Consider the following 13,198-nt stretch of genomic DNA (forward strand, 5'->3'; position numbering starts at 1 on the left):
GACATGCAATTAATATGAGGGGCTCTAGTAACCCAGAGCTTGATAAGACTGAATGTCCAGTACCTGTGTAGTCCCTTAAGCCTTCATGCTACAATTAACAGTAAAAAAGGAATTCGATAATAGGAACCTTGCATAGTTCCTTTTACCCTCTTACCCACATTTCCTGGGTTTTTTAAAATTGTAAAGAAATAAGCAAGATCTTGTTGTTCTGTGGGAAAATTATGACACGTACTAAAAATTATAGTAACATTTTGATAATTTTGTTATTTGTTTGACAGAATTTAATAGGCAATGGCATCCCTTCTATAAGAATCTATTGCTAATCTTAGGAAACTACAGAAAAGTTGCTTTTTTTTCTTGATCATCTTTTGTTTGGCTAGAATATTTACATCTAACATTTCTGGCTTCTCATTTTTAAATTTAATGAGACATTTTCATAATGCTTCTTAAACAGGCAAAATTCTCATTCAGTTTTAGCTGAATAAGGACTTTGTGCTTCAGACTGTGGTCAGTAGGAAAGCAAACTCTTTTCTCATGTATTAAAAAAAATGATATTTAAGAGTAGAGTGGATTTTTTCATGCATTATAAAATAATCCCTGAAGAGAGTGAAGTGTGAGGACAAGAACTCTGCCCTAGTCCTGATGATGTTGGCAGACTCTTCCTTCTCCCTGCGACATACCCGTAAAGAGTTGTACCATTTGTTTCGTACCACTGCTGTTCAGCTAATATCAAAACTAAAAGAAAAAAAATCCACCCAAAAAGCTAAGGATGCTTAAAATGTCTTCTGTGGATCAATTCACCGGTACTGAAGCAAACGCACACTCGTCCTCCTCAGAAAATACATGAATAAATGTTACTCTTTAAAATGGATAAAGCACATGAAGCACCATCTGTCAATCTTCAGAACAAAACAACGAAACACACACTCACCCCCCCCCCGCCCCGCCAATGGACTGCTAGAAGGGCTGCAGTTCGGAGGCACTGTTCCCTCTAGATTGGCGTCCAGCGACGGCATCCTTACCTTCTGTGGGAATTCCTGTTGCTATTTACGTGGCCCCGGCCTGTGCAGCCTGGTGTAGGACACTTAAGAACATTTTCATGCATGGCAAGAACTTGACAAGGAGAGTAAGAGAAAACAGCAGAGTATGAAAACAAGAAAAAAAAAAATCAAATCCCAGTATATATGAAACCATTTTAAAACAAAGCAGGATTCATTAACAACCAGCATTCCTCAAAATACACGTGACACACATAGCCAATAAAGCCTGATGAGGGAAGTAAGTATTGTGACCCTATGCTCGTTAACACAGGGCAACAGTGAAAGTTATGAAGATTACAGAACCTATAAACAAATGCATATCTGGTGCAACAGTGAAGCAGGAGATTTCCAACCTCTTCTTCATACAAAAACACTGAGTAAAGATCAGCTCAACAGTGAAGGGTGAGCTAGCAACGGTCCAATACAAAATTACGGACTAGAAAAATTCAGGAAATGTATGTATTAATAATACATAGCTTTATACACACAGTATCGAACTCAAGAGCTGAAAATCTGCTCTCAAGTTATACTGGTAGAACGCTGAATTATATGAAACACACCTCAGTACAACCCTGAACAGAATTTAACCCTAACTATAAGACAGACCAATTGAACTAGGGGCCATTTCTGCCCACCTCCACATAGATATATCATTCATATCCATATGACAAGTAGAATTGGTCCTTTAATTTTTACTTGTATTCTCTACAGATGTGAAAATTGCAATGGATAGAAATTTTTTTCAAAAGACTAAAAACTAAAAATAAGCACTTAAAAAATTGAGGGATGGTGGAAAAAAAAAGAAAACTGTGTAAAAAAGAAATAAGTGGTACAAGCTTAAGCAAGTAAACTGATTTACATCTGCATCCATTGCAAGCTGGATGGAAAACTTACTCCCAAGACTGCTCAGAGCAGTACTGCTCTAAATAATAAAGCTCATGCTATGAAGTGCCAAATTATCAAGAACTTTTTGGTAACACTAAAGAGTTTTGTATGATGTGAGACATATCTGAATTCATGTCTCGGAGCTGGATGGCAGCACATCACTCTACAGAAAAAGGCCATCCAGCCCTTCCAAAGTTCTGGTTTTCTCATATAAGAAGTAGTCTGGAAGCCTGTATTTAGTTCTCACTCAAAAAAAGATCTAATAAAATCACTGAATTCCTTGACTGAGTTAAGAACTGAATAAAAGCTGTTCAGAGACTTGAGAATTTAACCACGTATACTGATTAAAAGATAACCATCATCATCACCCCATCATCAGTGTACTAAAATGTGTATAGATGCAAAAGCTTTACTCTGAAATTCCTACTATTCAAAGCTGTTCTTGAAACATGCTTCACAAGGCCAACATCACAGGAAAAAAATAAAAAGATGAGCTCACCTTTTTCATTTTAGTAGGTACAAGAGCATGCAAACAATTTAAAGCTATATTCTTCATTGATTTACAAAGTCTTCTAAAGAGCTTTTTATTTACCATTTGTAAAAATGAGAGAACTTTGAGCAACCGAATAAATATCTGTGTTTCAGAAAATGACAGGGTCTTGCAAAGCCGAGAAATTACTCTATTTGTTCTACTGTATTCAGAGATCAACCAAGCTACAGCAAAGTTTCCTAAAGCACCTCCTCATTACTTTACTTCTGGAAGAAGCCACTCTGCCATGAAAGAGGAGACTTTTTATATCTGCCACTCTTGGTGTGCTAACCTACTTCTGTTTTTCTGTCCTTCAGAATCTACCTTCCTTTGGAAACTGGGGACCATTTTAGCCCTGATTGTCTTTATAACGTTTCCTTTAGGCTGTTGTCAATCCATTGAGGTTAGGTCTATAAGTGCTGATGGACGGTGGGGATTTTAGGTCCATAGGCTTCAATGGAATAACTCCATTTTAAACTTGGTATGAAAGAGAACTGGATCTTAGCTAGACACTTGCCTGGTGTAAATCAGCATAGAGCAATTAGCTTCAATAGAACTATGCTGATTCCACCAGCCAAGGAGGTGACTTCCAGAAACGGAGCCCTCTGCCTTCAGGTGAACGTCCATGAGCTCATATGGGTGAACCTCCTTTGCAGAGGAAATTCCACCCATGTGACTGACAGGGGATGTTTGCTCAAAATCCTAAGGTGTGTAACTAAGTAAACAGCCAAATTGTTATTTTTAATAATATAAACTAGTTTAATATAAATTATGTTTCAGACACAACAACAACAAAGGAAAGGGGTTGCAAGTTTTTCAAGTACAATTATTCCTGTACAAGACAACAGGGACAGTTGATGTGACATCAGCACGCAGAAGTAAAAGCATTGCACATCTTCTGGAAACTTTTTTCTCTGTTGACTGAATACGTCTATTTAAAAATAACCTTGGATTCTTAAAATCAAAGAATACAGCTTTAAAAGTTGTTCTTTTGTGTAAAAGTTAGTAGAGAATGGAAATGATGGAATAAAGAAAAAAGTATAACACAGAACAGTTGACTAAGTTGAGACAAACCATACTGAAAAATGAAATTAATTTTTTAAACAAAAGGTTTAAAAAGCATGCTAGAAAATTTTTTGTAGTTTTATCCCCGGTTTCCATGAAACAATGTGAACTTACTTTCTGGAGGGACCCTATCTTTGTGTGGGCATCCTGACAAACTGCGGTGATGGGGGTAAAGCCCCGTTACATGGCCAGTTCCATCACACCCAGGGGTAGGACATTTGCTCTCTTTCTTTTCTGTTCTTGAGGGATCTATAATTTACAACAAATGTGTCAAGTGAATGATGTTTTTCACATTTCTGTAAGAAGGTTCATTTAATCATGTCATTTACTCTTTGGTAAATGTTCTTATGAAAACTAGAAGAAAAAAAACCCTTCTACTTCTTAACACAGTTCTGTCACTTTTATCCTGTTATCTTCTTTTCAGACTGCAGGCTCCTATGATCGCAGCAATATCCATTCACAGTGATTGGAAAGTGACCTTTTTATAGCAAAGCCATACCACTGTCAATCAATGTTCTGCTGGCAAACATCAACTCAAGGGTGTAAGGTCATTTGGAAACTGTTTAGTTGGAGTTTCCCTTCTTTACATTCTTATTTGCCTGATGTACTAAGGTCTGCAAATGTACTGTCAGAGCAGTTCAATGTCCTGAGAGTAGCAAACCCAGCTCTTTAGCATAACGATTCAACGATTCAGCACAAATAAATCCCTTTTCCAAGGCTCACTGAGGAGACGATTCTTGTTTTCTTTAAATTCCTTATGAAGCGGTAGAAATTATGTAAATATTCCTTTCTCTTCAATAAATTATGGTGGGGTAAACATTGTAATCAGAATTACTGAAAGTATCACTTGCTGTGTAAATTTGGGCCATTAAAACATGCATATATAATGCTTGAATATTCATATGCTTAAAAGGTTAACGATCTTTTAGAATGTTGTTGGATCTTCTGTCTACAAATCAATGAAAAGTCTAATTAGATTTTTTTTAACAAAATAAAGTTTTCTGCCAATAATGTAGTGGAAATGCTGGTGAGATTAATCCTGAACTAGAACTTTCTCACATAGTTCATCAGCTTGTTTCCTTTAACAGAACATCTGTAAAATAACATCCCTACCCTTCCAGCCCAGCACATGATACAAATTACATCTTATCATCTTGACCACAGCTGCCAGATTTTGGAGACTATTAATGACTTTCATATTAGTATTAAAGGGATAAAATTCAGGGTACTCTAACTGCTACCATTTTGGCTCAAGATCAACGAACATCCCCCTTCCATTTTTTTAGTCCATCCTCCTTTCAATACCCAATCTGAGCTATCCTCATTTAAGTATTTTATGCTGCTCTTGTCATTACTCTGCTTCAGTATTTATGCTTTTGTCTCTGGAAAATAAGATTTTGCTAGTTGTTTTCCATTAAGTCTTTCTTACATTAAATTCCATCCCAGCTTCAACAAATGCAACCCTCAGTACAATCAGTGGAAATTTCAGTACTTGCAGAACTTCACATACAACCCATTTTTTTCAGCATGAATCAATACAATCCAGAGTTCACATTCAGCTGTGGACTTATTTTTCCTTGATTTCCCTCTGGTAGCTTTTATACATATATATATATATATATTTACATTCCAAGTTGTTCCAAAACACCTTCATTTTAGAGAAATTCTTTAGCTCATGGTAATGACTCTCCATGTCTTAAATCCATTCTTAAATTTTAATATGCTATTTAAACCTTGTCTTTTGCAAATGGAATCCCTAATTATGAGTTTTATTTACTTAACTTGCATGTTGACTGTAGAACACAGTTCTGTGTTTCATGCTCTTTAATGATAAATATACATACAAATCTATCTCCAAAGTGCTATACAGTTATCACAACACTCCTGAAAAGACCATAACCTTGTATGTCAGGAAATTGAAGCAAAGAGATCAAGAAGTTAAACCCAAGGCCACAGAAGGAGCAAATGTCAGAGGAGGGATCTGAATTCCTGCCAGATAGGCCTGTGCTGAGACCACTAGAACAGCAAGCCCACAGCTACATACATACACAACTCTATGCAACTCTTCAAGTCAAGTACTTGGGATGTGTAAAATTATTAGATAAGTGAATAAGTAATGTAAATGAAATATAAATTATGTAAATATAACAATATTCAAGGACTGCAAAAAATGTAGATGATTAATAGACCATAATGGCTTTTTAGAGACTTTAAACTAGAGGAACTTTAGCTACTCCACATTGTCAGAACTCCACCAAAGTCAATGAAGGTATTCTAATTTAGAGCAGCTGAGGATCCGGACACTTACATCCTACAGTGTCAAGCAAATCTTCCTCTGTATTCAAGTCTATGCTATAAAGTTATAGCATGTATCAGATCCTTAAGAGCCTTTATGGTCTAATGAGTCAGAAAAGATGCTGTATACTATTCTTAATGATTTCAAAACTTGCATAAAATTGTACTTGCACAATTTCCCATTGCTTTTAATGGAAGACATTTGACTAAACTTTCCACAACTTTATACAAAACACTGGATACTCTTTTGTAAATCCTTTTCTGCTAATTGGGAGAAATATTGCATAGTTTTATTTAATTCTCTAACCTTTCCTCACTCCTCGACAAAATGGGAGTATTGCCTGAGTGAAGGTTGTCAGAGGACTCAAGAAGTTTTAAAATTCATAAATTTCAGAAGAAAGCCTGTTTAGAAGGCTTTAAATGGCAAGGAAAAAATGGTTAGTGGTCCCTTAACAGCTGTTCTGGCGATTTCTGAAAGCAGAACTCCTGAAGCCAGGAGGTAGTTCTCACTGCAAACTTGTGTACCCCAAAAACTTCCACTTAACCATATCATACATCTCTGTGGGTATCTCTTCCAGGAGTATTTGGAAGATAATGTGTGAGTGGAGAACAAATGATATAAGCAATTGTCTTACTTAAAGCTTCCTCTCTCAACAACTAGCAGAATGTTTCTTATGTTTTTTAAAGTAAGGAAGGAATAATTTTTTCTTTCTTCCTTTATTAAAAAAGCATAGAACGATCCACTCCACAAAGTTTCTTGGTCCAAACTACCACAATATTTAGTCCCTGGCTGGGGTTTGGACTTATTACCAATTCTTCCTGCAGCTCCCAAGAGAGAGGATGGTTCAAAGAAGCTCTAGAATTTACTGAAATAGGAAGTCCATACTTTTGTTACTGTCAGAAATTATATAGTCTTTTTGGAGACAGCAGATCTATATGCATAAATGCTTTCCCAGGCATACATAGACTGGAAGGGCTGGACAACACCAGAGTTAAAAAGCTCTTCAAAAATTAATGTTGGTTTGCCATGTTTTCTGTGGTTTTATTGAGACATATATTCAAAGGGAAATGTACCTACAATAGGTCATATACGAACAACATTTAGCACAACATCTACATGGCTATGCAGTAATACACTAACTAAATAAAGTTGTCTTCCCCAAATACCCAAAGTTACTACAGCACTCACTGGACCATATATTTGTGTTTAAAACAAACAAAACTTCACTAAAATACATTGCAGAAGAGTGTTTGACATCAGTAATTTCCATGCTTTTCTAGAAGACTGGTCATTACTTTTCTTGAAGGCTTGTAAAAAAAGATCAAAACCTTTCTTGGACCAAGAAGTTGTCTGCCTAGCTGAATGTCACAGGCAGATCTCAGGGTATTATTTTTTCAAACCAGGGATTTATAAAAAGGAGAAAAATGCCCACCATCTCAGTTGTATAAAGGAAACCAAATATTTTTACAACAAATAGAAGATGAACCCTGTCCCTGTGTAGCATCTCCCAAGAAACACCACGTCCTCAACTTCCACTAAAGTCAATGGGAATCAGGGGTGTTCAATGAGTCTCAGGAGGTATTGAACACTTTATACAACATGGCCCTACATGTACAGGTGTAGACACGTTAAAGAGGGGTGTGGTAATATAAACACACCATCACCATGATAATCCCATAAATTAAAAGGCATTCTAAAGGTAACCTTTAGTCTGTTCTTTTTTTTCTTTTTTTTTCCTTGTTTTTTCTTTTGTATTGAATTATGGTCAAGGCAGCACCTTAACTGTTTCCACAATGGAATGAAACCAGTGAAGTGGAATGCACATACGAAAGAAATTGCTATTGATCTCAGCCCAGGCCACACCATGCCTTGCATAGCAAATGGCTTCCATTACCTTACTATCTTAAGATAATTAATGTGCAGTCACTGCCCCTATCTTATGTTATCGGTCATTCTGATACTGTTCAATTTCTATCAGGCAATTCTACATTTTAGATGGGAGAGGCTTCATCAATAACTGTCATTTGATGATAATTTTATAAGTCACAATGCCACCTACCCAATCCAATCTGTAAAATATGCACTTCATAGCTGATTGACTACCTGCTACATAAAACCCCACTCTCCAATATAGTTTGCAATGTAATTCTCTTCATTGTTTTTTAATTATTACTATAAAATATATTAAAAACTTGAGAAAAATCTTTGCCTCTTTCAACATGATCTCTTATTTGTTTTGTTTCCCTGAAAAGTTATTTTTTTAATTTAGCCAAATGATATTCACTGAAATACTGTACATATTTCTAACACTGCAGAATGAATTCTTTTATTTTATAATCGCAGCATGATGCTATTTTACAATCATGTCATACTACTACAATTTAAATAAAGTTCCCATTTTGTGGAATTAATAACTTCATTTCAGAAATCTATGCAAAACTTAACACGTTAGCTCACACTTTCTCATGACATAACATACGGTATATAGAAATATTACCTTTACCATAATATGGCTTTTTGACATGGCCGTCACTGGGTTTAGGCTTCCTGTCATCTCCAGAAAGGTGTCTTGGAGACTGTTCCTCAAATGATCTCATATTATCCCTCCTTCCAGCTTCCACTGCCATTTTTTCTCTCATGGCTTTTGCTCTCTCAGTTTCCAAAGCAATTGCTTTCTCAAGCAGGGTTAAGTTACCTTTTGTCATATCAAACACTTCTTCAGACCTATCTGAAGTAATAGAGGTGGTATCATCGTCTCTTTCATGACAACCATCCTCCTTTGCACAGCTAGAAAAAGTCCTAGATCTGGGGCTCAACTGTTCTTCAAGCCTCATTAGGTTCATCATATCAGAGTAATTCCGGTCTGGTGTTCTTCCTTGGAAGTCATCTTCTTGCCTGACATGCTGACGAGTGTTCATGTTTTGCTGTTGATTTCTTTCCTGTGGGTTTGTCTCACTGAGTTTCCTAGCCAGATCAAAACACTGGTTCCTTAAGCACTCCAAACTGCTGAGACACACCTCTTCATCACTCTCCTCCACCATTTTTTCTGTAAGTCCATTGTTCACAGGCTTCCCTAGCATTACAAAGTTCATATTCCTATTATCTTGCTGTGAAGTATTGTCTGCATAATTTCTGTCATTAATGTTTTCTGAAAGCACTACACCATGTCCTTGTGCTAATAATTTAAGGGAGTCCACTGTTTCCCTAACAACATCACTGTCTAAATCTAAACTCAGCTCACTTTTCCGACCAATATTTTCATTTTTGTCACTATCATCTTCCAGACTATTAGATGTATTGCTGTTCATTTCTGATTCTGTCCTGGCTCTGTATGCTGCATCCTCTGCAATTTTGCCAAGATTTAACAATGACTTGGCCACCAGTTCATCGTAATTATCATACTCATCATTATTGTTATCGTCTTTTTCTGTGTCTTGCATTATTCGAGTATTGTGACAATTCATTTGATGGTCTTCTGCATAAAAAACAGAAACAAAGAAAGAAACAAAGAAAGAAAGAAAAAGGAAAAGAAAAGAAAAAAGTGGCTACAATTGGAACTGTTGTTGCAATCGCACGGATAGAAAACAAACTGCATGGCAAATATTGTTAATCATACAGCAATTCTATAACACTAAGGCCCATGTGAAGTGAATTTCTCTACAGTCCATAAGGCTATTTTTGTTTATTTGCTATTCACATGAATTTCTTTCACAGAACTGATAAGAAAAAGGCAATCAAAATGCTAATTACTACTACTGCTAAATATTATGGCATAAATACCTATGTTTCTCCTTTCACTTCTATATTTGCAGTTTTATGGGGTTTATTACAATCATATTACTAATACGACATAATTGCCTATGTTTCCAACTTTTCTCACTCCTGTATTTCCTGTAAATATGGTAGATGGCAAAGGAGTGAGTACTACTGGATTTATTCTCTTACTGATGAATGCCATTCACCAAAAGAGAAAGAATATACACCAAGTAGGAAATTGTCACTTTTTTAACACCATATACAGCATTAACACTAGATAACCAATAACTATACGCAAAGATCAAAATGGCATTTTACTTAGTGGATCCATCAGTAGAAATCAAAATCTCTCAGTTTAGCTATGCAAACTGTGGAGAAGTAAAAATTTTAAGAGTTATTACATGAACGGAAGATAGAAGCAATTATATGCAGAATATAATTTTAAGTAAATATGCTAGCCCAAATTATATGGTCATACATGTATCATAGGGCTGTTATCTACTGACCTGTGTATTGCAACATAGTGGTGCAGAGTTACCACATTTTACTTAGCTTTGTTTTAGTAACTGTTGAATAATAGGACAACTTAATAAGATGGAGCCAATGTGAGGCCCTGAGGGTGAGATTCATCTCATCTAACTTTAGACATGAGCAAGGCGGGCATCTATATCCGAGTAAGCTATTCAATGTACCCGTCCTTGGTCAGTAAGAGAAGCAGACACTTTAAGGATACAGTCTACCTGATCTGGTTAAGATATCTTCTTGAGAATAAAATTGGTAACTACTAGAAGTGCCTGTTTCTCTTCATTGACAAGAAAGGGACTCGGACTAGATGTCTACCTTAAAGATATCCATATTTGGTCAGATGAATATCATCCAGAGGGCATTTTCTGATATCTCATGTTCACTCAGAAGTTATGTCATTCTTAGACCCATTCTTAAAACATATATACATTCATCATTATTTATTAATGAACATCTCATACATTATATTTTGATAATCAGCTACTCAAGCAATATTTAAATGTTTTGCATCACAACTGGAAAAGAAAGTTCCTAAATCTGTCATTACATCGACATGCTAGGCCAGTTTTTCAGCTGGTGCAAACTGAAAGAAACCAGTAGAGCTAGGACAATTAACACCTGCTCAAGAGCTAGTCCATCAACTTCTGATAGCATCTTTTCAGCTCAGATGTAGTTTCAACACTGGTACACCTAAACATATAGCATTTTCTGAAGTGTAACTTTCACGTTTTGGGTTAAACAAACCAAGTGGGAAATTTCAGGTAGTAGGTGGCTTGTACACTAACATTTTGATGATAGGAAATCATTTTTGATAAAAATAATTTTTATGTCAGTGGACAAGATAATAAATCAGAGTTTTAAATACAAAGCTCAATAGCACAATAATTAATATTTCAGCCACAAGATAGTATTCCTTCTACACAGTGGTTAGGGATCCTGGGATGATAGTAGGCTGTAGTTAAGCAGCAGAACTGGTAGATGACTAGGCTACGTCTAGGGGAAAAAAATGCTCTACTGGTAAAATATTATATAATATATATTATCTACTTGAATACAGTGGGAAGATAATTAATAGGGAAGGATGTATGGTATTTTTACATGGCAAGATATTCCAAGTCAGTAGTGGGTCACCTATTTATCATCAAAGGTGGTTTTATTTGAGTTGTTGTTGTTCTCAAGATAATCATAGTTCATATTTACTTTTCAGTCCCTCAAAAATTAAGTATATCACAGTATCAGATTTTCAGTGGAAAAAGGGGGTATTGTAAGGGATGCCACTTACAATTCCTATTTGAAAAATTTCCATCTTGAATGACTGCATAGAAGTAGGCAGTTAAAGACTACTGGATAATTAGTTTGTGCTATTTGAAAAGCAAATGTTTTAATACACTAATAATAATTTTCTAAAGCAAAATGTACAAACAAATCCCACATTAATTTAAATATTAAGGATAAAACCTGATGACAAGAAGATTGTTCAGTAGAAACTGCTGCTTTTGTGGGGTGATTATTGTAACTACGTCTGATGGGCAGTCAGATGCAGCAGAAGGAACACCAAAGAAGCAGTGAGCTATAGCTCCAAAATTGCCAGTGCCTTCAAGTTTAGGATGAGATATCTACAAACACTGGTGAAATCAGTCCAAATCTAACAGGATACTGAAATAAAGAGTAGGAAAAAAACATATTTTCTTGCAGTGACTATTCTAGGCTAACTTTTGAAATGTGAAAAGTTTCAGGGTTTGTTTTTTAAAAAAGGGGGTTTGTGGGTTTTTTACATGAATGAGAGTCATGTAAATGATCACCAATGGGAGGAATATGTTATACTTTGCCTCCACAACAGTGAAAAGTCAAAATATGAATCACGTACTGTATGAGTGAAGACATGTAAATTCCTTTTGAGTAGGTGAAGCTGGGTGAAAGCTGTAACTATAATATTTTTTATTCTGTTTGGTTATATCCTTTTCAGTTCTCCTGCCCGTTCAATCCTAAAAAGAAGAAGAAAAAAAGGTGGTGGAGGAGAAGAAAGTGTAAAGCATGAATCCCGGATGAGGGAGGCAGGAAAACAAAGTATTTTAATCAAGTTTCATTCCTCCTCTTTTAAGTTTTGGCCTTTTCTTGTATCTACTTTAACAACTATTTTGCTCATGTTTCTTATCTCCATGTGGCTGTTAATTTTAATGAAAAGGATACTTATGTATACTATGTCAACTCCTCAATAACAGTCTGTTGGATGCTGAGCCTGCTCTAGTGAAGCATCTGTGTCACCTGTTCATTAAAATGAAATTTTAAGTACTGAATTAGTTTGTGTTATCAGTTAAGGGTCTTCTGGAAAGTATGTTAGCCTAGCAGCTCTACATGAACCTATGTGCCTTTTCTTTGATTCAGCTTTGTAAAATCTAATCTTGCTTTCATTTCACATTTCTATGATTCCTAAGATTTAACCTTTAACTCGGTAACTACCTTTACACTGTGCTGTTTAATGGCTGTTTGTTAAATGACTGCAAAACATATAGGACTAAAACACCTACTCTACCCCTTATATAAGTTTTGTAACCAGTGACCCAAATTGCAGTTTTTTATTTGGTGAAGAGGTTGAGTTTGTTTCAAAAAGACACAAGTTAGCCAGTTTAGGTGAAGAGCACACAAAGTTATCATAAATCCTTTTTGTTAGCTTTAGTGTTGCATGGACAAGGAGTATGCAACACAGTTTAAAAAAAATATCAGATTATTTTAGCCCTCCTCTGCACAATACTACGACAATTTAAGTATTCTTGATTGCAAAATTTGTTCTTTTTAACTCCCAGCAGATATAACAAATGCCAGGAGGGAAATTATAGTGAAGAGTACGTGGAATAGCTATAAAGAGCTAGAAGCCTTTAGCCATCTTAACAGAAGTGCACTCTTGTATTGCACTAAAAAAGTGAATAATTTGATTTCTTATTGCACCTTTCATCCAAGGATCTCAAAGCACTTTACAAACATTATTTTAAAAAGCCTCACAACACCCCTGTGAGGTAGGTATTTTAACCCCATTTTACAGATGGGAAATTGAGACACAGAGAAGTTGAGTGACTCTTTCCATGTCATACCAGGAGTCACTGG

At 35.8% G+C, this 13,198-nt stretch overlaps 1 protein-coding gene across 4 annotated transcripts in view; it reads right to left on the reverse strand.

The window, feature by feature from the left end:
- MYT1L (myelin transcription factor 1 like) overlaps positions 1-13,198 on the reverse strand; it is a 130,667-nt gene that overhangs the window by 74,500 nt on the left and 42,969 nt on the right. For 3 of the 4 annotated variants that reach the window (XM_050893719.1, XM_050893718.1, XM_050893717.1), the window contains exons 5-7: positions 8,319-9,290; positions 3,634-3,768; positions 1,023-1,113 (exon numbers count right to left, since the gene is read on the reverse strand). In XM_050893719.1, coding sequence (XP_050749676.1) covers positions 1,023-1,113; positions 3,634-3,768; positions 8,319-9,290 — 1,198 coding nt within the window. Of the gene's footprint in view, positions 1-1,022; positions 1,114-3,633; positions 3,769-8,312; positions 9,291-13,198 lie in introns of all 4 variants that reach the window. The other variant, XM_050893716.1, reaches the window with a different exon arrangement.

This window comes from Gymnogyps californianus, chromosome 3 (assembly GCF_018139145.2).
Source record: "Gymnogyps californianus isolate 813 chromosome 3, ASM1813914v2, whole genome shotgun sequence".
Taxonomy (NCBI): Eukaryota; Metazoa; Chordata; class Aves; order Accipitriformes; family Cathartidae; genus Gymnogyps; species Gymnogyps californianus.